Below are 22,422 nucleotides of genomic sequence, written 5' to 3'. Positions count from 1 at the left end.
ACTGATGTGTTAAAGCATAACATCCCCACCCTGTGACCCTTATTTACAGTTCAAACTGATATTGTTTTTGTAATCTTGATCATATGGATGATAAACATGTTGCAAATTCTTTTATTGTCTTCTGTGTGTGTATTTGCATGTGTGGTTCTGCATCACATGAGTAATCATAGCTGACTTGAGCATAAAACATCTACCCTGTTACTGCTTTGCATACTAAAATGGTAACGTGCACACACTACTGGGCAGGTTGGTCATTGATGCGATATGCATAATGTTTGAGTGTTTTTAATTTATTTTAAGCATGACTTGTACAGGTTTACCCTATAAAACCTTTTTTAGTTTGAATATTTTTCCGTGCAATCATGTAATATAAAGTGTTTCATATTTTGGTATCTAAACCACAAACGTGTCAGGCAGTGAGACTGCCCATGTGAGGAAGACTATTAAAACTATTACAAGTTGTGTTTACACGATAATGATAGTAAATTTGAAAGGAAGTACACTGGAATGATTTTATTTTTAATTTTTTATCTTGTGCTGTTGAAAAAATTAAAATAAGCAAGCTTTATAGCTGTTTGAGTTTTAGCTCTCTCTGAAATTTGAGTATGAATAACTTCAAAAAGGTGGACTGGTATTCCTTTCTATGCCAGGTGCAGCTAGCATAAAACTAGGAACATATTAACTTGTCATGAAATCTTTATTGTATTTAAAAATGATGTGTATGTTCTTGTTATCAAAACCAAAAGCAAATACAGGTGTCCAGGTATTTTTATTTAAATAATGTTAGAAACTTTTAAACATTTTAAATGATTATAATTTCATTAAACAAGGTGAATTAAGCATTTCATATAATGATGTAGTATGAGATTGTACAAATTTTGTTTGTTTTTTTGCTAATTGCTAAGCCCTAGCCATGAAACAAAATAGACCAAACTGCATTAAAATTTCTTTTCAATTCACATCTTTTAGATTAAAACTAGGTTGTACTTCAAAACAGATCATTCATTTTCTTTGAAATACTTATCTATTAACACCCTCTTAAAATACATTTCAGCTGTTAGAAAACATAAATATGAAAGTGACTGTACATTCAAACCCCTTAGTAATAGAGGTGAGATTGTCTCGTAACAGGGGGAAGATTTGACGTACATCACATGTGGAGAATTTGGACAGTTGTTATAGCATGATATCCTGACTTGAACAGTGTGTTTTTCTAATAGTTTAACAACCCCTATTTTACGTTAATTGATAAAATCATGAAAATCTTGACTTTTCTATCTACTATCTTGAAATCAACCAAATTGTAGGAGTGATCCAGTAACATCCATAGTGGAGAAAACCAAACAGAGTATATCATCAGAACTACCTCGTTTCAGCTGTCAAGCATGGTGGTGGAGAAGTCATGATTTGGTCGTGTTTTGCTGCCACAGGAACCATGAAAATACAACAGCACAATGATCCCAAGCATAGCTGCAAATCTACAACATAATGACTGAAAATAAGGGGGAAAAGTCAAGGTGTTGCAATAGTCCAGTGTAGTTTTGATTGAAATGCCTTTAAGAGAGATGTGCTTAAATGAATGCCAGCAAACCTCAATTAATTGAAGCAAAGTTATAAAGATTCAAGGCCAAAATTCTCAACAATGATGTGAGAGACTGAAGTCATAGAAAATTATTACTTTAAGTTACTGTTCAAAGGCAATCTGCAAGTTACTGTGTCATGGGTGTACTTAGTTTTTTTTTTCTTGGTTTTTGTGCAATAAATAATGACACAGTGTAATATGCTATGTGTCATATGTTATGTGTTTTAATGGTAAATGGAATGGTTCTATAGGGACATAATTGAACTTCTCCTAACCCTGTATTTCTATTTTGGTACCTGGTCATTATTACTACATGCATTGTGAATATCTCTCAATACAAAAATATAACAATAACAAATATGTAAATGTTATTTGACTGTGGTTCAATAAATAATTGCATATAAATAAACTGCAGTTATCTCATAGGTAGAATGGGCTTTAAAATTGCAATAACCCAGTTTCATCATGGTTTTTATAGCCCTCCATTTCATTCTCCACTGGTAGATGTAGCGACACTGTGCAAACTCGTAATGTTGTGTTTCACATACAGTTCTGTCTTTTTCAGCTACTGAGTGCTTCTGCTACTACCAAATAGTGCTTCATTAGTCATGCTTTTTAAAGTATTTGTGTACTGTTTGTTCCCAGGGCAAGAACAATGGTATGCAGATGTTGGCTGTGAGGTTTCCTGTGTCAAGAAGACGCTTCTACGCTGGGACATGACTCTCTACCTCAGTCCACGTGGAGTCCACGCCATCTTTTCTACCTCTTAGGACAGCTGCTGTTGTTTTATTTTTTCTGTTTTCTTCTTTCTTTCCTACCTCAGCACATACTTTATCAAACTTGTTATCAGCCAACAGACTTTCGTCTATGACCAGGCCTTCAAGTTTTAGTCACCCAGTCACGGTCTATCACAGTTGACTGGTTTTGTTCTTGCTTAGTAGCCACCTTCATCACAACCTACCCCCTTTGACGGCAGGAGCAACCTGAAGGAGCCATGTCACATTGGAGTGTGTGATGTTGGAGCCCTGTGTAGGAGCAGCAAGAAAAAACAGAGACAAACCAGGGTTGGAGCTGCAGAGACATTCCTCAGTTTGTGGTTGGCTATGAAAGTTATCAACGTGACATGGGCCAAATGGACGCAGGCATGAAGAACGAGTTGTTTCGAGAAGAGGAAATGGACGATGATGATGAGTCGGTAAGTAGCAAGTGTACAATATTAATATAGTTACCATACACTTTTACAGTGGGCAAAGAAGATCTCATTTTATAACAGAACAGGAAGCTGCAGTGTTGGACATTTTTAGGCATGAGGAAGTGACAGGGCTGGAAACTTATAAAAGTTATGTTTGGAATTGGATAATGGAAAAAGAAATGGAAACAAAAATACACAAAGAATGGCATGAGAACAGTGTAGCAGATAAACAGTGGTAAGGCTTCTGGGCCTTAGTGTCCTGTTGCTATAAATGGGCTATAAAGTCCTGATTCATTAGGAGCCGTAACCTTTGTCTCCATCTTTGAGATTCACAACGTTAGCTTGGTTAATAGGATTGTGGCTGACACTATATTGTGGAGTAATCTTGTATCCAATATATTCACCATAAATGTGATCAAGTGTCCTTATCAGAAAAGCTTTAGTTTCTTTTCGTGTGATGTTTAATGCATTTGCAAAGCTGCAAGAACCATCATATTTTTCAGGTTTCAGAAAGGGTAATTACTGACTTAATGTTCTAATGGTCATCCACGGTTGTTCTTCTCGCCCTGTGGGACTGTAGCGCTCATTACCCACAAGACGGGGTGTTGATGAAACTCCTATTTTAGGATCCTTATCAGATGAGGAAAAGTAATTCAAAGTTTGGCTCAAGGAAAGAGTGTGCTGCAATTTAAACACTGCTCTGTCCCCTCTGCAGTGGTCCTCTTTATTATCACACTTGTAGCAGCGCTCTGAGCTGGACTTTGAACAGCTTCAGTTTGTGTTTTTTGCACTTTTCAAATATCATTTTCAGGGTTTCGTAGCCGCAGTACTAATTAACAACATAATCTACTCTCTGCCCCCCAAAAACTCTATATTTAAATGTAATAAACAGTCAGAGGGAACTTTAGAAGCAACTGAAGGTGTCTTATTTCTCTGTCGGTCACTCTCTAAACCCTCACTGCTCACTCATCAAGTGAACACAGAAGAAAGAGAGCTTGCACTGTGCTTCCAGTTGGAGAGGAAGATGTCATAAATCAGTACTGTCTATAGGTTAGATACTAATTCTTTATTGCAAAGCATTAGAGAATTAGAATTAGAGTTACTTAAGCTTCAGCTCACCTGATTTTTAACAGTTACTGCTTTGAAGGAGAGAGATGTCATTTGGATAGTTAGTAAAATAAATAATAACCATAATTAAAATAAAAAGAATAAATAAATGTGTACCCTAACAAATATCTCAATATTTAAATATTTAGGTCGATCTCTACACAATGATTAGCATGCTAATGAGACATAAAAAGCTTTAGCTTAACTTAAATTTACAGCTGTGCTGTGAACTGAAAGTTAGTGATAGTTCAGTTAATGCTGCCCACTACATGTCTTCACTATACATACTTGTATAGTGCACATTTTCCTTTTTTGATAGTATTATTGTGGGTATAACCTTAACCTGCAGCTGTTTATTCCTACTCTGCCCACTTTGCTGCTGTGATAATGTGAATTGCCCAACTGTGAAAGTAATAAAGCCCATCTTTACACTGCCCGGCCACTCAGACATGTTGTCAGGGTCAACTGACTCTTGTCTTCTCTAGCTTAACCTTCTCTGCCCTCTTCCTTGCTCCACCAGCCCTCAGAGCGACAGATTGTGGTCGGCATATGCGCGATGACAAAGAAATCCAAATCCAAGCCCATGACTCAGATCTTGGAGCGCCTTTGTAAGTTTGACTACATTGATGTGGTCATCTTTCCTGAGGAGGTCATCCTGGAGGAGCCTGTGGAGAAATGGCCCCTCTGTGATTGCCTCATCTCCTTCCACTCCAAAGGTAAAAGTTGCAAACCGAAGCATCTGTTGTATGAGGAGAAATGCGAAGGTGGGAGGGAGACATGACTGGGGGATATTAGGGTTGAAACCTTACCTGGTTTAAGTTAGATTTGGAACGCTATTTTTTTCATCTATTTTTATTTCTTTACTTTTTGTGATTCATGTTTTATTCTTCTTTTCTTTTTGTACCTAAACAAGATGAGATGCTTCTCACCACAGATCAGTTCATTAGTAAACACAGGAAAAAACTGTCCTTTGTGAAACAGATCATATAGCAAGTACAGTAAAATAGTGCAACAGTAATAATGAAAGTCTCCACTGCAGACTGTAAATACCTGTTTATTAACCCATTTATTTTGACCACCTCACATGCTCAAGTTCACATTTATGACAAGAGACTTTCTGTTGATGAAATGTATTTGTTTTTTTTCATCTGCATCTTTTCATAGTGGTGTCTGATGAAAAAATAAACTTTGAAGGGTGTTCCAAGTGCATATTTTTATGATGTGGGGAAAAAAGGCAATATACAGCGCCTCTCCATATTCTGCCATTTCTTACAAACTTTCCTGGGGAAAGCTCAAATGAGTACCTACATTAGAAATCTGGAGGAAAACACAACTTTCATTTGTATTGCCCAAAGTCATTTCTGCTCTTCCAGATTTTTGAAGAATTTCATCCCCTCATGTCGATCGCATCTTCAAAAAGCAGGTTGAACATGGCCCTGCTAAATTATACCAACTTCATAACACGGAAAGCCTCAAACATCTTTATATATTTTTAAGTGCTGAGGCCATTAAAGGACATCATTTTGCTCCTGGGTGTCAGAGGGTTTCAGTGATGACTGTTTAAAACTTCAACGAACTGTAAATGCTTTTAAACACTTCCTGATTAAAAATTTATGCTCATTTCGGAATTGAAGTTAAAACATTTCCAACATTTGCATCTAGGAGATGTTCAGTTTTGTTCATCTCTTATTTGAGGACTCACACACTGTTGTATATCCAGAGTTTTCAAAGCATAAAAAAAATCACGATTACTGTATTATTTTTAAATGCTGGTCCAGCTTGTACTGATGAAGATATGTTTGACTTTTTAGGTTTCCCTCTGGACAAAGCAGTGGAATATGCCAAACTTAGGAATCCACTGCTCATCAATGATCTCAACATGCAGTATTTCATTCAGGATAGGTACGTGTGAGCACACACGCACAGCTGAAGGTTATCATAATGTAAAAACGTAACTAGCTGATTTTAAAATTAGGCCTCAACTGTGTGGCCGCCAGTGAGATGGTGGCCACACAGCTGAGGCAGCTGTGCCTAAAGGGTCCTCCTAAAATATCAGTTTAACTCTTAAAGTGCATTTATCAGATGCTGTCGGATTTTCCAGAATGTATTTAAAAAAACAAACTCACTGTTTTGCTTGGAAGAGTTTTGATGTCAGTGAAGCTGAAGGGTGAGCTCATTCTTTGGAGCGGCTTGCAGGAGAGATGGGAATCATTTTCAAACATTTGCATTGCTCTCTGCCACGGTCCTCATGCAAACCCCCACACCTCTAAGACCGGCTTTTGCTTGCCAAAGGGAAATTCTAAATGTGAAATTCTTTCATGAATCTGATTTATTTGCATCTTTGTTTATTTTTTTTCCTGGATAATCAGAGCAGCGAGAGGTTGTGTGATGTGAACAACATTGCTATTTTCACATGTATTGCATGTTCCCTCCGACTTGCCCAGCTCTTGTATACATACACTGCACATGGCCACATTAAATAAACTGTGACGTTTGTTCTCGGAGGCTCACTAACTCCTATCAATTCATGTCAGGAGGGAAGTGTATCGGATCCTGCAGGAGGAGGGCATCGACCTGCCTCGTTACGCTGTGCTGAACCGAGACCCTGACAATCCTGAAGGTGGGCTTTTACTTTGTGTTAAAGAAGTATTTTCATTTCAACAGAATGAACACAAGATAACATGGTAAATCTCAAATGTGGTGATTTCTGCTACCGAATATCACATAGAAAACATCAGTAATCTAATTAACTGCCATCTTTAAGCAAAACTAATTTCATTCCATATGTAAACATCAATGCTGTGGATTTTCTTGTGCTTTTTCTGTATGTTTTAACTATTTCTTGGCAACCTGAATTTAAAAGCTTAAGTCTTGCCCTGTGCAGAGTGTAACCTGGTGGAGGGGGAGGACCAAGTTGAGGTGAATGGGGAGGTGTTCCATAAACCCTTTGTGGAGAAACCAGTGTGCGCAGAGGACCACAACGTCTACATCTATTACCCAACATCTGCCGGAGGAGGAAGCCAAAGACTCTTCAGAAAGGTACCCGTTTATCACTGAAGCTGGAAAAAATACCATGTTTTTGTTGTGACAGTTAGCTTAACATGCTGAACATTAAATATGGCTATATGTTTATTTTGGGGGGGGGGGGTTTCTTCTTCTGTGTTTTTCTCTCTCTCTGCTGTAGATAGGGAGCCGTAGTAGTGTGTACTCCCCAGAAAGCAGTGTACGAAAGACTGGCTCTTATATCTACGAGGAGTTCATGCCGACAGATGGCACTGATGTAAAGGTACCGTTCATAGTTATTTGAGGTTTATACATTGTTGAACTGATGTGGTGCGAGCTACCATATTGGTCAAGAATAGAAAAATGAAATATTTCATCTGCTCTGAGACGTCTTCTGAGTCATTGGCTCTGTGCTGTTTCTTAGGTTTATACAGTGGGCCCGGACTATGCTCACGCTGAGGCCAGGAAGTCTCCAGCACTGGATGGGAAGGTAGAGAGGGACAGCGAGGGGAAGGAGATACGCTACCCAGTCATGCTGACCGCCATGGAGAAACTGGTGGCCCGCAAGGTCTGCCTGGCATTCAAGGTAAAAGACTCGTACAAGCGCACCATGTGTGAATGTAGTGAGTGTTCACTGTGAGCCGTGTAACCGCCGTGGTCTCTTTCTTGTTATTTTTACTGCTTCCTGTGCCTCGAGTGGTCAAAGACTGTACACCTGTTTATGTAACCCTTGTAGAGTCTCCAGATGTGGGGAAAACGATGAGTGAAAGGCGAAACTACTTAGATTTTTTTTTTTTTTGAATAAATGAAAGGAACTAAAATCATTTTTTGAGTACACAGTGTAGTAACCAGCAGAGAGGATTTCTGCTGCTTACTCTTCTAACACCTACAATTCATCATATACGACTCATAAATAGAAGAAACTCCTGCACTCTGAACAAAGTAAAACACATAACTGCAGCAGAAGGCAAAAATGTATTACTGCTGAGAAATGTAATGTAATGTAGCATTTTGTTCCCGTAATGAAATCTTAAAACAGCTTCTCAGTTGCTCTATTTTCTATCCAGTGGAAAACAACACATACGCACATTCTTTATGTCAAATGTCACCAAATTAATTCAAATGTAAAGTAGGATATATATATATTTTTTTTTATAATCCTACTTCACCTGTTTAGTTGTTTGAATGTGTTTTCTGCTCAGCGGCTAACTACATTCTCATGCACTGTGAACTGGCTTTAATGCTTTTGCTTGTGTGATTATAGCAAACAGTGTGTGGGTTCGACCTGCTCAGAGCCAATGGCCATTCGTTTGTCTGTGACGTTAACGGCTTCAGCTTTGTCAAAAACTCCATGAAATACTACGACGACTGTGCCAAAGTCCTGGGGTAGGTGTCGCTGCTATACTGTGTTAAACACTGGACTGTGACTTAGATGGACATGCTCAATTTCAAACAGCCGTGGATTGTTTAGCACAAGGAAGAGCTGATGGAATGAGCTTTGCTTCGCATTTAGTCATTTTGTTTGTTTTTCTGCTTTTCTCGACATCTCCAGGAATATGGTAATGAGGGAGTTAGCCCCCCAGCTCCACATCCCCTGGTCCATCCCCATGGAGGCTGAAGACATCCCCATCGTCCCAACAACCTCAGGAACCATGTACGTAGAGAAAAACAAAACATTAACTAATTCTGAGGAAAGATGTTGTTGAGCAGGCCACTGTGTGTACTACACGTCTTTGTCTTATAAATTCCTTAAATGATTTTTTTTTTTTTTAATTAAGGGTCATGTTAAAATATTTTTGCACTTAAAAATATTTTTAAGTGCAAAAATAATGAAAACATAAATTAGTTTTTTATTTTATTTAATTAAAAAATTTTTGTTGCCTAGTACTACATGGGATAAGAAGTTCCATTTTTCATTTCTCGTTTTAGCCTTCACTTAAAATTATTCCCAGATGGGATTATGCAAAATCCTCAAAGGATTCCCAGAATAATTCTTAAGAAAAAAAAAAAGTAGTAATGGGAAAATGACACAACACATTAACAGATGGATGCTTGGGTCCACTGAGATCCCAAACTCAGTTTAGTGTCAGTTTGAAGTCTCTGGTGTGTTTTGCTCATTTTGCCTCATTTTTTATTTCTTCAGGATGGAGCTGCGCTGTGTTATCGCCATTATCCGACACGGAGACCGCACGCCAAAGCAAAAGATGAAAATGGAAGTCCGCCATCCTCTGTGAGTCGCTCAGACTAAGCCTTGAGTTGCCTTCCTTCTTCCCTGTTCATACAACTTAATGCTTAGTTTTGTTTTTTTTTAATGTATAATAAAGTTCTGTATATGTGGAAAAATAAACAAGACAAGGATGGATATATTCCCCATTTCTCCCATAATTTACTCATGAGCGTGTCCACATATATACATAATTTAACATGAAAAAAGTAAACCTTGTGTTGTTAAGAGATAACAGATACAGCTCACTGTCATGAGTAAATCATAGTATAGAAACATCTATTTACAGGATTTACAAGAAGCATAATTTATTAAAAGGAATGTGGAAGCAATTAGATTTATTTTCCACAGAATGAAATTAATGCATTTAGAGGATGACATACCCATATACCCATAATGAGTTTTGTCACCTCAGTACATATTAATATAGATGTGGTTTGATGATTAGTCAGAGTAGTTTCCGGGTTTCTCCGTGTGTGGCTGCATAGGCAGAGACCAGCTTATGATGCTCACTCAGTCATTTTGTTTTATAAGCCTGAAAGACTTCCCGAAGCATTGCTCCGAGTAGCCTTTCAAGGAGTAATATAGAAGAGAACAGATGGTAACAACAAGTTTATAAGCTACCTCACAAAATTAATGCTCACTCACGGCTTTGTATTGGGCAGCCACTGTTGAATGTTGCTGTGCATTTTATTTCAAGAACTTCCCCTCAGAAACTTTAACTCTGGGTCAATGATGGCAGTGTCTGCTGTCTGCAATCCTCCTGGTTGTCCGCTTTTCTGTTTGTGCCTGCATGGGTTTCCTCAGGCCGCTCCGACTAGAGTGTATGCGTGCATGTGTGTACACGTCACTCTGCTGGCCCAGTGATGGACTGGTGACCTGTCCACTGTATAAATAGAATTGGCTCCAGCTCCTTGCGAACTTTTGTTGGATAAACATTTAACATAAATGTTTTGTTTTTTAATTGTGTTCTGATATTTTTCCTCTGATTATCCTTCACCAGATTCTTTGAACTGTTTGAAAAGTACGGAGGATATAAAACAGGAAAGCTAAAACTCAAAAAACCAAAACAGCTGCAGGTGAGAGACAACAGTAATAATCTCCTGCTTCTTTTTTCCCAGGCTGTCTCTTATTTGCATATTTGTTTTTCTTTTGTTTGTTTGTTTGTTTTGACTGATTATGACTGAATCCTTTAACAATAATAAAGTACTTTTAAATATTCCCACATATCAAGCGTTATCATCATCATGGACCACAAACCTTCATTGTCTTGTTGTCTAAATATTTACACTCAGCTGTCTAAATCCCGTCTTGCACACTGCGTTCATGCCATCACTGCGTGCAGCTCAAGCTCCAATATTTCACCAGCACTCGAGTTTAAAGGTAAAAACCTCTGTGCTTCCAGGAAGTGCTGGACATCGCTCGCCTGCTCCTGGTCGAACTGGGTCAGCATACTGACTGTGAGATTGAGGAGAAGAAGTCCAAACTGGAACAGCTTAAGACTGTTCTGGAAATGTGAGTGACATTTCACCTGGAAAACAAACACACACACATCATCACTCATCACCCTCCTGTTTCCTGTCATCTCAGTCATCAGCAGATCAGCAGACTTTCTCATACTCACAGACACCTTCACCATGAAGATGCTCCCTCCCTCTTGGCTTGTCTTTAACTGCGTTATCTTTTCTTCCCTCCTCCATCCCTCTTTCCCACCCACCCATCCTTCCCTTCTTCACCCATCTGTTCTCTCAAAAGGGAATCCAGCTTGAATGACAATCAGTACGCACCCTCTCCCTTCTCACTTGTAAAGGATGAGGTTTTACTGGCCTCCTTTTCTTTAGCCAACCTAGACTGTGTGTACAAAATATTTGAAATATTACAGATCTTTTTATGTTTCAGGCAGACCAAAACTCTGAAACTTTTTCCCCAGATTTTACTGATTAAAACTGTAAAGAAAGCAGAAGATGGATTAGTTATTGCATTTTAAGATTAGGCATTTGGAAGATATTTCTAATGTTTTGTACACTAACTGTAGACTTAATTTCCATTAAAATTCATTCATTTGTAGCTATTAACACCAGACACATACACAGTCAAATGTCTCTGATTATTTCACTGTGTTTCTGTGTGTGTAAATCAGCGTGTGTGTGTGTGTGGTGCTACTTCGTGTGCATGCTTTCCTCACCACCTATCAGCTACACTCTAAACCTCCTAATGTCTTCCTTCCTCCCGCCTCAGATCTGCATTCTGGTAATTTGATGGCGCTGTACTCTGCACAGGAGCACATTAAAAATCATTAGAAAGACAGGGACGGTCAAATTTGCAAGAAAAGCACCGTTCAAACTACTGGCTGTTTAAACGCAGTGACATCACCATTTTTTTAGCCTCAGCGGTAACATTTTGCCTGACGCTATGTTTGTTTTTAGAAGCCAGAGGTTTACCACATTTGGATGAGAGGGTGAAGTACTCAGTTATCCAATAACACTAGCTAGCTTGATTGGCAAGCTGCATTCATAAACTGTGCGAGTGCAATGCAAAGATGCACACATGTGCAAATTAGTTTTTAGTAACAGTTTAATAAAATGCTAGAATTTCACTCAAACAGACTGGAGCACAGTCTTAGACAGACAGTACCACACAGCAGGGTTTATCATTTTTCAGATGATTTCATTAAAAGCGCTCCAGAAAGCACCACCGACGCTAAGACGGCAGGGCGGTCCATTTCAGTGTCTCTAATTAGCTTAGCTGAGACTTGGTAGACACCGGTCGACTACAGCGCTACGTGTCGGCACATTTGCCAGTTAATGCAGCCACACCCATGTTTCCAGTAACAAGGTTGTTTTAAAGAAATTCATCAACTGTAGAGGTGATGGGAAATCTGTTGTGACGATTCTGAGGCCAGGACTATAGTGTTTTCTGGCAGGCTGTGAAGCTGTGCATTTTATGTCAACTAATTTTACACCTTGATGTAAGTGGGCCAGACCAGTGAAACACCCTTTTCTGCTGGTGTAAGGAAGATTAACTAAACATTTAATTCGTTAGGCATTTAATTATAAGAACAAGAAGTGCAGTCTCAACAATACGTTTTAGTTTTTCTACAGGATAAAGACATCTGCTGTAGTACGTGAAAGACATCTATCAGCACTCTTTGGGCTTGGACTGTTTGGACTGTAAGAAATTAATGTGGGGGATTAAATGTCTCCTAGCTCATTTGCTCAGACTGTCCTGTTTTTGTTAATAGACAGAAAATGTCCTGTTTTTTTGTTTGGTTGTTTGTTTGGGGTTTTTTTTTTTGGGGGGGGGGGGGGGGGGGGGGGGCTTTCTCTCAGTTAATTGCTTATCTATTAATTAATTACTTATTTACTTTGGTGTCGTGTGAATGGCTGTAGGGGAGGTCTTTTACGGCTTTTTTACTAATGAGGTTATAAAAACGCAGTTAAAACTCCAAATTTTATACTCTCCTTTATCCATTCACTGGGCCAGACTGGAACCTTTGATGGGCCGATTCTGGCCTCCAGACCTTATATTTGACACACCTGTACTAGAGGAACTGCAGCTTCTAACTTTTGATGAATAAATATAAAATTAAACTGTCAGTGAAGTAGAGAGGAAAGCCAGCTCATGTACAGTGACCAAGCGTTGCATAGCAAGGCCCTTAAGTCTGAAGGGCATCTATACGCGTGCTGTGAGCTTATGCAGTAGTGTAAGCTGTCCTGCTTTTTCAATCTAAAAAAGCTATAAACAGTGATCATGTTGCTTCCATTAAGACACAGAGCTAGGGAGCTGGCCACTTTAACATCACGTGGAGCTACGCAGATGAGACCAAACCACATTTCCACATTTCTATAGGCGTCTGCACCTGCTTTCCCTTATTTTCTCCCTTATTATTTATAAACGTTGTTGCATCCTCCGATACTGCGTTTTAATCCAATAGTAGCAGAGTGTATGATCGTTGTGTCATTGAAAGTTGTTGCCTTGGTCTTATCTCTCTTAAGCTCGTCTTGTCATAAACATGGAATGAAAGTCAGACGTGTGTTTGCTGCTAAACATTTGGACGAAACTCTTGGATTTGAGATGAAATCTATTCGACTGTCTCTGTACATATGAAACTTTGTTGTGTTTGCTTGATGGTGTGTGTGTTCATCCCCCCCACCAGGTATGGTCATTTCTCAGGTATCAACAGGAAAGTCCAGCTCACCTACTTGCGGAATGGCAAACCTAAAGCATCCAGTGAGGAAGAAGGTATCGTACTCAGACACCGATTGTTGTGTGTGCTGGGTCACAGAGATAAATTATATGTAAACAAATACACACAAATGGTGATTGGAAGTGAATGTCAGTGTAATCAGTCATCAGTTAGTAACTGTGTTTTGGAGCCTCGCCTGCAGTGTTTTGGTTGCACCTCACCACGGACAACATTATTTGTCAGTATGGCACAGAAAACGTTTTGAGTTTTGATTATTTATATAAAGAAAAACCAAATGTTAAACTTTCTGCTTCTTGTTTCAGATTCTAAGAAGGATGGCCCATCTCTGCTGCTGGTGTTGAAGTGGGGTGGGGAGCTGACGCCTGCAGGCCGGGTTCAGGCTGAGGAGCTGGGCAGGGCTTTTCGCTGCATGTACCCCGGAGGTCAAGGTACCAGCCAGACACATGCTCTAGCCTATAAGATGTAGTTACAACGGCTCTCACGCCTTCTGCTCTGGTGTCAGTTTTCAGTCCCCCTTTGTAGTTTCTAAAAATGGCACGTTTGCAGTGCCAACACATGATAGGAGTCATACATGCACTGTGTGAAAAGAGGTCAGGCTGAAACGGCTATGTTAGAGTTGACAAGCCAGAGTTTCAGGCTTCCAGCTGCCGCTGCACTCTTTTTATCCCATTCATTGTCATTTGTGGCTGCGATGTTGTAGAAGGATTGCTGACTTACTGTTGCCAAGAGCAGGAACTTTAAAGTGTTACTCAACAACAATTTATTATTATAGTGTGGGACATTGTTTTGTAGTAATAAAAAACATTAGAAAGGCTACTTGTAGCAAATCTCTTAAGTTTACTGAAAAGTAAACTGAGGAGTTGCATACACAGCATCTGTAAATAAAAAATACTGATGCCTAAAGTAATGATGACTGCACATTTTTCTTCTTGGCGCAGCCCCTTAGCTCATCTGCTGTCTGAAACAAACTGTTTCAGATGGCAGTAAACTTTAAGTAAACTTTGCTGTGATTGGCCTGGACTTGCAACGAAAAAGGTGTAAACAATGGGGGGGTGGGGCTTCTGTGCTCACAGTCAAAGCTGTCCCAAAGACAATCAAATTAAAAATTTCACTGTTGTTAATATCGTACAGAGCAAACACTGGAAAATGTTTGGCCAGGTTTAGTATGAACAGCCAGCGCTGTAACAGTGAGACAGAAGATAAGGAAAACAATGATAGGGATGAAGGACTTTGGTGACCTAGTTACACTGTTTATATATAAAAAGATTAATTAATTTCTTTAAGTTTAAAGAAATCCATTGCAGTTAATTGGTAGTAAAATAATCTTTAGTTTAAGGTGGAAAAATTAATGAGACTAATCTTGCCACTTTAGTACAATCACTCATGTCTTGCAGACACCTTCTGAGGACATTAAGTCACATTTTTACCTCAAGGCTTTAAAACTGTTTGAACAAACTGCTGCTCCATAACAGAGTGAACTCTCTCTGTTGATGAAGATCATGTGGTCTGCACCACAATAAGCAGGAATTATGACCTGGATTTAAGAGTATACTGTCAACACCGGCTTAAACAGTCTGATGTGAAAGGTCGTTGAGATTAAACAAAGATGCTGAGCTGCAACTCTAGTGAAGGCTAACAGTATCAGGACAAAAATGAGAATCAGAGGATCCAAACAGAAATGCAGTCAGTGGATGATTTATTAGGTACACATGTAAAATCTAAGCCAATACAGTCAACCTAGCTATAAAATTCATTATTACACTCGTAATGATAACTACTTCTTACTGACACACTCAGAGAGGTATTAATTTGGCTCTATTCATTCCTATAGTGTTGTAGATTCAATTATACTGATTTGTCCCACTCTAATAAAATTCAATAAAGATATAACTTTAATAAAGAATAATTCACGTAAGACTGCTGTAACCTTAATTCGTAGCCATTGTGCTGGATTGAATGTTCAAAAGCCAGGAAGTGTAGCCTCAAGTATGGGGGGAAAAAAAGAACTGCTTACACATTTTTTTAAAGTACTGATTTAAATTCACGACATTCAATATTTTCTTTCTATTTTTTTTAAACAGTAACAGTACCTAAGCTGAAAATGCTGCTCGCACTGCCACCTAGAGGCTGTACCAAGTTGTCCTGCAGTTAGGTGTGGCCTCATCTGAGAACACCCAAAATGAGTTTTGTTCAGTGTTTTAAAACAGAAAAGCAGCTTTAATTTTTCTCTGTTCAGATTGAGCAGTAAGAAGTCAGCTGCATAAAGGCTTTTCTTGACGTTATTTCCTGTAGGGTCTTAAATTTAACAATAGTGCCATTTAGTCATCACCTGTCCTACTTATAGGTTTGTTTTGTGCTGCATGCAAAACTCAAACTATAAAGAAAACCAACCTGAAGCAGAACTAAAAGTAGACCTTGTGTTGCTTCTTTTTTATCTATAAAAAGAAGACAATTGTCTCATCCCAGCCACTGTTTTCAATCCTTTCTTTCTCTCCACCACAAGTTTTGTCGATTAACTCTGCTCTTCTCTGTTGTTGTTGCTCTATGTAAACTACTAGCCGGTAATCGCCGGTCCCTTGGCTGCGATTCCCCTATTGACTTTGGTAAGAGAAGGGTTTCCTGGATATCACCGCTCTTCCGCTCCTCTGTCATTCTGAGCGTTTGTCGCTCCGTCCACTAACGTGGTCTGCTCTCTCCTCATATCCTCATGATTTTGGTTAATTTCACATGGCGACTAGTCCTGTTTTGTATCAGATTGCTGTGGACTGCTTTATTTTGTGTCGATGTGTTTCCAAGATGATCCTCCAATGTAGACATTGTTTAGGTCACTTGCCCGTACATATGCGGGCAGCTAAAGTGACTGGAGCTTTTCTTTTTCAAAGCTAACGCGCATCATCTCACACTAATCCTACTGCATTTTTTTTCACGAGTTGTTGAGATGTTGTTTGATAAAACCTATCTATTTTGGCCTGTGTTAAGCTTTAAACAGGGATATGTCTTCATCACGTCCCAGATTTGCTGATCTCTGTCAAATGAGGCATGGCGATGCAGTGTCAGGCTACCTGCAGAAGAGAAATGCATGAAGCATCAGTGTGATTTGATCTGTAGCGTTTGCATCCACCCCCTACATTAACATGGCATACTGGGAATGTTAAAAGACTTGGTCTGTTTTCAAAGAGAGGTAATCTAGGATATTTAATCTCATCTGCAGGGGAGTTATTGTCACAAATTTTGGGGAGACTACTAAAACTTCACTTCACTTCACTTTCACTTCATTTTATTTTCAGCTTAAACAACAACATTTAAGTGAAACGAACCCTATTAAAATCTGACAAGCCAATGCATTTGAACTGAAAGTGATGTTGCACTCGCACATGTGCTGTACTGGCCCGTTGTGCAATATTTGATGGAAATCTTTGCTACTATTGGGTACAATCAAAACTAAAATTTGTTTTTCTCTATTCTTTCAACTATCTCACCGACTCAGTCGTTTCTTTAAAAAAGAAAAGGAAAGGGAAAAAATGTGTTGTACTGTACATCTGAGTGCTGTAATCATGCCAGTTAACTGTGGCGCTCCACTCTGTGTTCAATTCTACAGGTGACTATGCCGGGTTTCCTGGCTGTGGCCTCCTGCGCCTGCACAGCACTTACCGCCATGACCTGAAGATCTACGCCTCTGACGAAGGAAGGGTGCAGATGACGGCTGCTGCTTTTGCCAAGGTAACTATGTCACTGTATTGGAAGACTAAACTCTTCATATAAATGTTACTTTAGTACTTAAGCGATTCTGATGGAGCTTGAGGAGAGCATTTAAGGCAGCTTTGCATGAACAAGACCCACTTGTTTGCCATAAATTGGAGCCGCTTGGCTTGCTTTCCTGGCCAGTGTGGAATTTATGTTCCCACTGCTCAATATTAAACACAGAAGTGTGATGGCTGTAAAACGGCTAACTGATCATCTGCAGAGGAATGGTCTGTTTGAAGAGTTTGAGACAGGTTGAGAATTTATCTCAAAAATAGAAACAACATTAGTTAAGGTTATGAATGACAACACGAGCGTAGTGATGAGAGTGGACTCATCTACCTTGTTTGCTTCGGGTTACTCGTCACGACTTAACCCTCACATATTTATGTTATTTTTTAACCATTTCAAATCTGATGCATGTCTGCAGGGTCTGCTGGCTCTAGAAGGGGAGCTCACGCCCATCCTGGTTCAAATGGTAAAGAGTGCCAACATGAACGGTCTGCTGGACAGTGACAGCGATTCTCTGACTGACTGTCAGCAGAAAGTGAAAGCCAGGCTGCACGAGATCATGCAAAAGGACCAGGACTTTACAGAGCAGGACTACCAAAAGGTGTTGTCACACATGGAATTGCTCAATTAGTGATAAGCTGTATGGTGCAATTTCTTGTTTGCAAGTAAAGTCTCCAGTTAGTTTAAACAGTTAAATGTGCCTCTTAATCCAGATAAGATTTGGATTATCCAAAGAATTTTGCAACTGCTCATACATATATTGACTGTCTTTTCTGGCATAATCTCTTGCATGGTGTTTGGCAGAACATGTTATCTATTTACTTCTGCTTCTATCGTGTCCCAGTTGGCTCCGACTGGCAGTCCGTCACTGGTGAACTCCATGAAGGTCATAGAGAATCCAGTCAAAACTTGTGACAAGGTGTATGCCCTCATCCAGAGCCTTACATCGCAGATCCGAAAGAGACTAGAGGACCCCAAGTCTGCAGGTACTGAGAACCTGCAGAAAGGATGGCTTTTAAAATGTTTTACTGTTTTTAAAGCCTCAGTATTTATTTTAGTCATCAGGTGTTACGTATGAATAAGACTGATGCAGAAAAGCTTGTAACTGTAGTGTATATATGGACAAGTTCAAAATTGATCCACCCCCCATTTCTTTATATTCTGGTAGGAAAATTGGAACCATGTGGAGTTATTTATTGAAACATGAGGTTAGCCAGCTTTCTTGTCATTTCTTTAAGAAGTCTTCAGGAATAGTTCTCCAGGCTTCTTCAAGTACATTCAAAGCTCTTTTTTGGATGTTGGCTGCTTTTTGTTCTGTTCTCTGATAAGATGATCCCGCCCTGCTCAATAGTGTGTTTTTGTTTTTTGTTTGTTTGTTTTTCTATCCAGTTATGCTTCTATTACATCGGCAGTGTGATTCCTTGGTTTCATGCTGAAAAGTGAAGCTGTTGCAAATAAAACGCTTTCCGTGTGGTTTTGCATGGTTAATCAAAATCTGAGGGTGTTTTTTCTGTATTCATGATTTCAACAAGATCTCTGATACCAGTGACTGAAATCCAGCTCCAGCCATGACAGAGCCTCCACCCTGTTGTACAGGTGGCTGTAGAATGTCAATGTCCCAAGAAGAAATGTGTAAAAACCTTCAGAAAGCTGGAGTATTAATCTTCAAGAACCCTTTTAAAAATCTTTTATATTTAGGGTTTGTTTTTTGTTTTTTTTTTTACAACAATGATAAAATTAGTCACTGTATTTTAAAAAAAATTTCCCCAGACCTACAGCTTTACCACAGCGAGACGTTGGAGTTGATGCTACAGCGCTGGTCTAAGCTGGAGAGAGACTTCCGCATGAAGAATGGGCGCTACGACATCAGCAAGATCCCAGATATCTACGACTGCATCAAATATGACCTTCAGCATAATGCCTCTCTTGACCTGGAGGACACGCGGGAACTTTTCAGACTGTCCCGTGCTCTGGCTGATATAGTCATACCACAGGTAAATCACATCAATGTCTTTAATTGCATTTTTCCAAGTGCTGCCCAGCACTTATTTTTAAATTCTGCACAAATTTGGCATTAGTAATGAGTGATGTAGCAACATTATTCCAATAGCGCATTTAAAATGTCATGCTTTAGTCAGAAAACCTTACCAGCGAGAGCAGGGTTCAAATCAACCCTCTATTCATTAACATGTCTTCTGAATTAAAGTGCCTTGTCACAATTAACATGTAAAAACATGGTATTTTAATGGATTGCCCTCTTGTTCATTGACATCAGGAGTATGGCATCAACAGAGCAGAGAAATTGGACATCGCCCAGGCTTATTGTGTTCCCCTGATGAAGAAAATCCAGCTGGACCTGCAAAGGACCCATGAGGACGAGGCTGTCAACAAGTTGCACCCTCTGTGAGAATGCAGAACACCACTGAAGTGCACAAACATGTTTATAAGCCACATGCATACATGTATTAACAAGTATTACAGGTGTTGTGTTACTCACTTGTGTCTCTTCCTCCGCCCTGGTGTTCAGGTATTCTCGGGGTGTCATGTCTCCTGGGCGTCACGTCCGCACACGCCTCTACTTCACGAGCGAGAGCCACGTTCACTCCCTGCTCAGCATCTTCCGCTACGGCGGCTTGCTGAATGTATGCAGTGGTTTTGTCACCTTTGACTTTTTGATTTTCTGCAGGTGTGCATGTGCACATTCAGAGGGCGAATTGCCAGAACAGAGCTTTTGTAGCGTTGCACTTATTGCACACAGGTATTCCTTCCAAGACAGAAGGCTTTTTGAAGATGACTTCAGTGACTTGTTCTAATAAAACTAAGTTGAACTGTAGTTCTAAGTTAATAGAACGCTTATGTCTAAATTAGACTGTAGAACTGATGTTTACCTTGCCCTTGCATGAATTTTCACACATCTGTGGTGTTTCAGTCATTGGCTTTAATTTTGCATCTGCTTGTCTTTGCACATCAGGAGGAGAAGGACCAGCAGTGGAAGCAAGCAATGGACTACCTGAGCGCTGTGACTGAACTCAACTATATGACACAGATAGTCATCATGCTGTACGAAGACAACAACAAGGTGGGCAGGATGGAATGAAACGCATACCTCCTCCTCCAAACTGCAGCTTCCTTTGCAGGATTGCAGGCTCCTTTACGCAGCCTCTTTTGTATATTTGTGTCTGTGTGCTGAGCAGGACCCCTCCTCAGAGGAGCGCTTCCATGTGGAGCTTCACTTCAGTCCAGGAGTAAAAGGATGTGAAGATGAAGAGACTATTCCTCTTGGATTCGGCTTCCGGCCGGCCTCCTCAGAGGTGTGTGACCATACCACACTCAAATTGCTGGTTGAAAATGTGAAAAATTTCAGTTTCAAACCAGACAAGAGGCCATTTAAGGTTTCAAAAATAAAAAGCTCCCTTGTAGTTGTGTGTCGACATCAGGTGTGTTTTGTTGCTCAGAGATGTCAGTCACTTCTTTCTTCTCTGACCAATTAGAATGAAGACAAGAAGCCTAATCAGGGCAGTCTGGAGGACCTTTCTCAGGATGAGCCAGACCAGGCACTTCAAGTCTCCGATCCAATCAACATTCAGCGAAGGTCTCCCATGATTCGGAACCGCAAGACTGGCTCCATGGAGGTACCAGACTGCCAGAGTTCAGTGTTAAAATGACAAAATGCGGTCTGGGTGTGAACTAGCTCTTTTGACACTTTTGCCTGTAATTTTAAAAGTGCGATGATGCTCTTGAAGCAACTATTAAACATCAGGTCCCTGAATAATATGTTGAGGATATCAGTATTAATCCCTGGTCTCTTTGGCCCCATTCAGGTCCTCTCTGAAACCTCCCCCACCCATTCCGCCAAAGGCTGCACATCCCATCGACTCTTCATATCCTGCTCACGCCAGTCTCCTGAGATCAAACCAGCCAGTGGCTTAGGTAGGGATCAAATTTTTGGAGCAAGTGTGGGAGAATGTGTGTTTTCGCTGTGTTCATATCTGCGTTCATGGCCCCACCGCTCATTCCTTTCCAGCCGTCATCACTGCGCCTCCTCTTCATCACGAGCTGCAGCTGTGACTTTTTTCCCCCCTTCACCCTCCCACTTTTCCATTTCACTTTCAGTCTGTCCCTCGTTTCTTTCACATAGCTTCCACCCCAGCTTAGTGTAGCTTAGCGGCAGCCGAACAGGATCAGAATCCAAACTATGCTGGCCAGAGGTCAGCAGGGAAGAGTCATGTTCACAGCCAACTGCAGGATCACTGTGTCATATGGTGATCAAAGACGTGTTCCTCTCCCCTCTAGGTGATAAGGTGACAACACGGTGGACACGTTTTACTTGTGTGTATATAATTTAATTTCATATTTCAAAGGCATCCACAGACGCTAATACCTTCATAGTCAAACAAAACCAGACTCTCTAGTTACTAATGTTTGAGTTTTCTTTGTTTAATGTCAGTATAACTGATATTGACTTGACTAACATAAACTAATATAATTAGTAAAGATTATTAATATTGTCATATAGTGACTTGGAGACTCGGAGACTCAATAACTCAAATCCCTGCTCCAAAAAATGAGGTCAGCATATGTGCTGATAATCCAAAGTTCAGGTGTTTGTGGATAGCAGCCAATCAGAAGAAGCCTGGCTGAAAGGGAAGGAGAAGGGAGCAAAAAAACCAAAAACTAAACTAAACCAAAACTTTTTTGTTTAAAACAGTGGATAAACTGAGGAGCTGGACCGAGGACCAGTATAAGATAAATGATTATTTTTAACAGTGAATTATACAAAGCATCTCTAGTAGAGGCCAAGAATAAAAATACCGGTGACCACCAGTTCTACCCCTCAGCCTCCTGGTAGACACAGCTGTGGTATTAATTTCAAAATCCTACGGCGATGCCTGCCCAGCAGGATTAAGCCAAAACCCCATCCGCCGTATGCAGCTGTGGGGTAAAAAGGTTTAGCTGGAACTGAGCATACAGTAACAGGTCACCTTTGAGTATACACCTATTCACGAGACCAGATTGCTGCATTTATTTTTTTCAGATCAAGTTTGATTTTTTTTTCTTCAAATCTTCACATGTGAATAATCAGATCTGACCAATGCATTTAGCTGCATTTGACAAATGTGTGCACGAAGTTCAAAACTCAAGACAGTATTGAATTATACGAATTTTCCGTGCTGTTGCCTTGTTGTGAGAAATGGATGAATCCACAATCTCAATTTCTTCTTTTTCTCACCAAGTTGGCATCCCAAAAATTTGTAACTGAATTTTATGTTGTTGTTTTTTTTACAATGCGCTCGGTGCGTAAAAGCCTTAATTGTGCAACATTAGCATCAAAAGATGTCAGAACAGAAGAAGTG

The 22,422-nt window shown here is 39.9% G+C and overlaps 1 protein-coding gene across 9 annotated transcripts in view; it reads left to right on the top strand.

Moving 5' to 3' along the window:
- Window positions 1-22,422, top strand: part of ppip5k1b (diphosphoinositol pentakisphosphate kinase 1b) — a 45,824-nt gene that overhangs the window by 8,481 nt on the left and 14,921 nt on the right. For 4 of the 9 annotated variants that reach the window (XM_035913928.2, XM_035913927.2, XM_035913921.2 and 1 more), the window contains exons 2-27: window positions 2,228-2,777; window positions 4,402-4,597; window positions 5,693-5,783; window positions 6,416-6,501; window positions 6,766-6,920; window positions 7,066-7,167; window positions 7,309-7,470; window positions 8,149-8,270; window positions 8,437-8,538; window positions 9,028-9,114; window positions 10,112-10,187; window positions 10,514-10,623; window positions 10,864-10,887; window positions 13,265-13,350; window positions 13,618-13,743; window positions 15,874-15,918; window positions 16,914-17,035; window positions 17,487-17,669; window positions 17,913-18,054; window positions 18,839-19,062; window positions 19,344-19,471; window positions 19,596-19,710; window positions 20,040-20,147; window positions 20,263-20,379; window positions 20,560-20,700; window positions 20,890-20,998. In XM_035913928.2, coding sequence (XP_035769821.1) covers window positions 2,706-2,777; window positions 4,402-4,597; window positions 5,693-5,783; window positions 6,416-6,501; window positions 6,766-6,920; window positions 7,066-7,167; window positions 7,309-7,470; window positions 8,149-8,270; window positions 8,437-8,538; window positions 9,028-9,114; window positions 10,112-10,187; window positions 10,514-10,623; window positions 10,864-10,887; window positions 13,265-13,350; window positions 13,618-13,743; window positions 15,874-15,918; window positions 16,914-17,035; window positions 17,487-17,669; window positions 17,913-18,054; window positions 18,839-19,062; window positions 19,344-19,471; window positions 19,596-19,710; window positions 20,040-20,147; window positions 20,263-20,379; window positions 20,560-20,700; window positions 20,890-20,998 — 3,031 coding nt within the window. In that variant the 5' untranslated portion in view covers window positions 2,228-2,705. The remainder of the gene's footprint in view (window positions 1-2,227; window positions 2,778-4,401; window positions 4,598-5,692; window positions 5,784-6,415; window positions 6,502-6,765; window positions 6,921-7,065; window positions 7,168-7,308; window positions 7,471-8,148; window positions 8,271-8,436; window positions 8,539-9,027; window positions 9,115-10,111; window positions 10,188-10,513; window positions 10,624-10,863; window positions 10,888-13,264; window positions 13,351-13,617; window positions 13,744-15,873; window positions 15,919-16,913; window positions 17,036-17,486; window positions 17,670-17,912; window positions 18,055-18,838; window positions 19,063-19,343; window positions 19,472-19,595; window positions 19,711-20,039; window positions 20,148-20,262; window positions 20,380-20,559; window positions 20,701-20,889; window positions 20,999-22,422) is intronic. The other 5 variants (XM_035913931.2, XM_087843304.1, XM_087843305.1 and 2 more) reach the window with 2 other exon arrangements.

This window comes from Neolamprologus brichardi, chromosome 7 (assembly GCF_056152115.1).
Source record: "Neolamprologus brichardi isolate AB-2024 chromosome 7, ASM5615211v1, whole genome shotgun sequence".
In the NCBI taxonomy this organism is placed as follows: domain Eukaryota; kingdom Metazoa; phylum Chordata; class Actinopteri; order Cichliformes; family Cichlidae; genus Neolamprologus; species Neolamprologus brichardi.
Note: the sequence above shows the minus strand (reverse complement) of the source record. Positions and strands in the feature narration are given on the sequence as shown.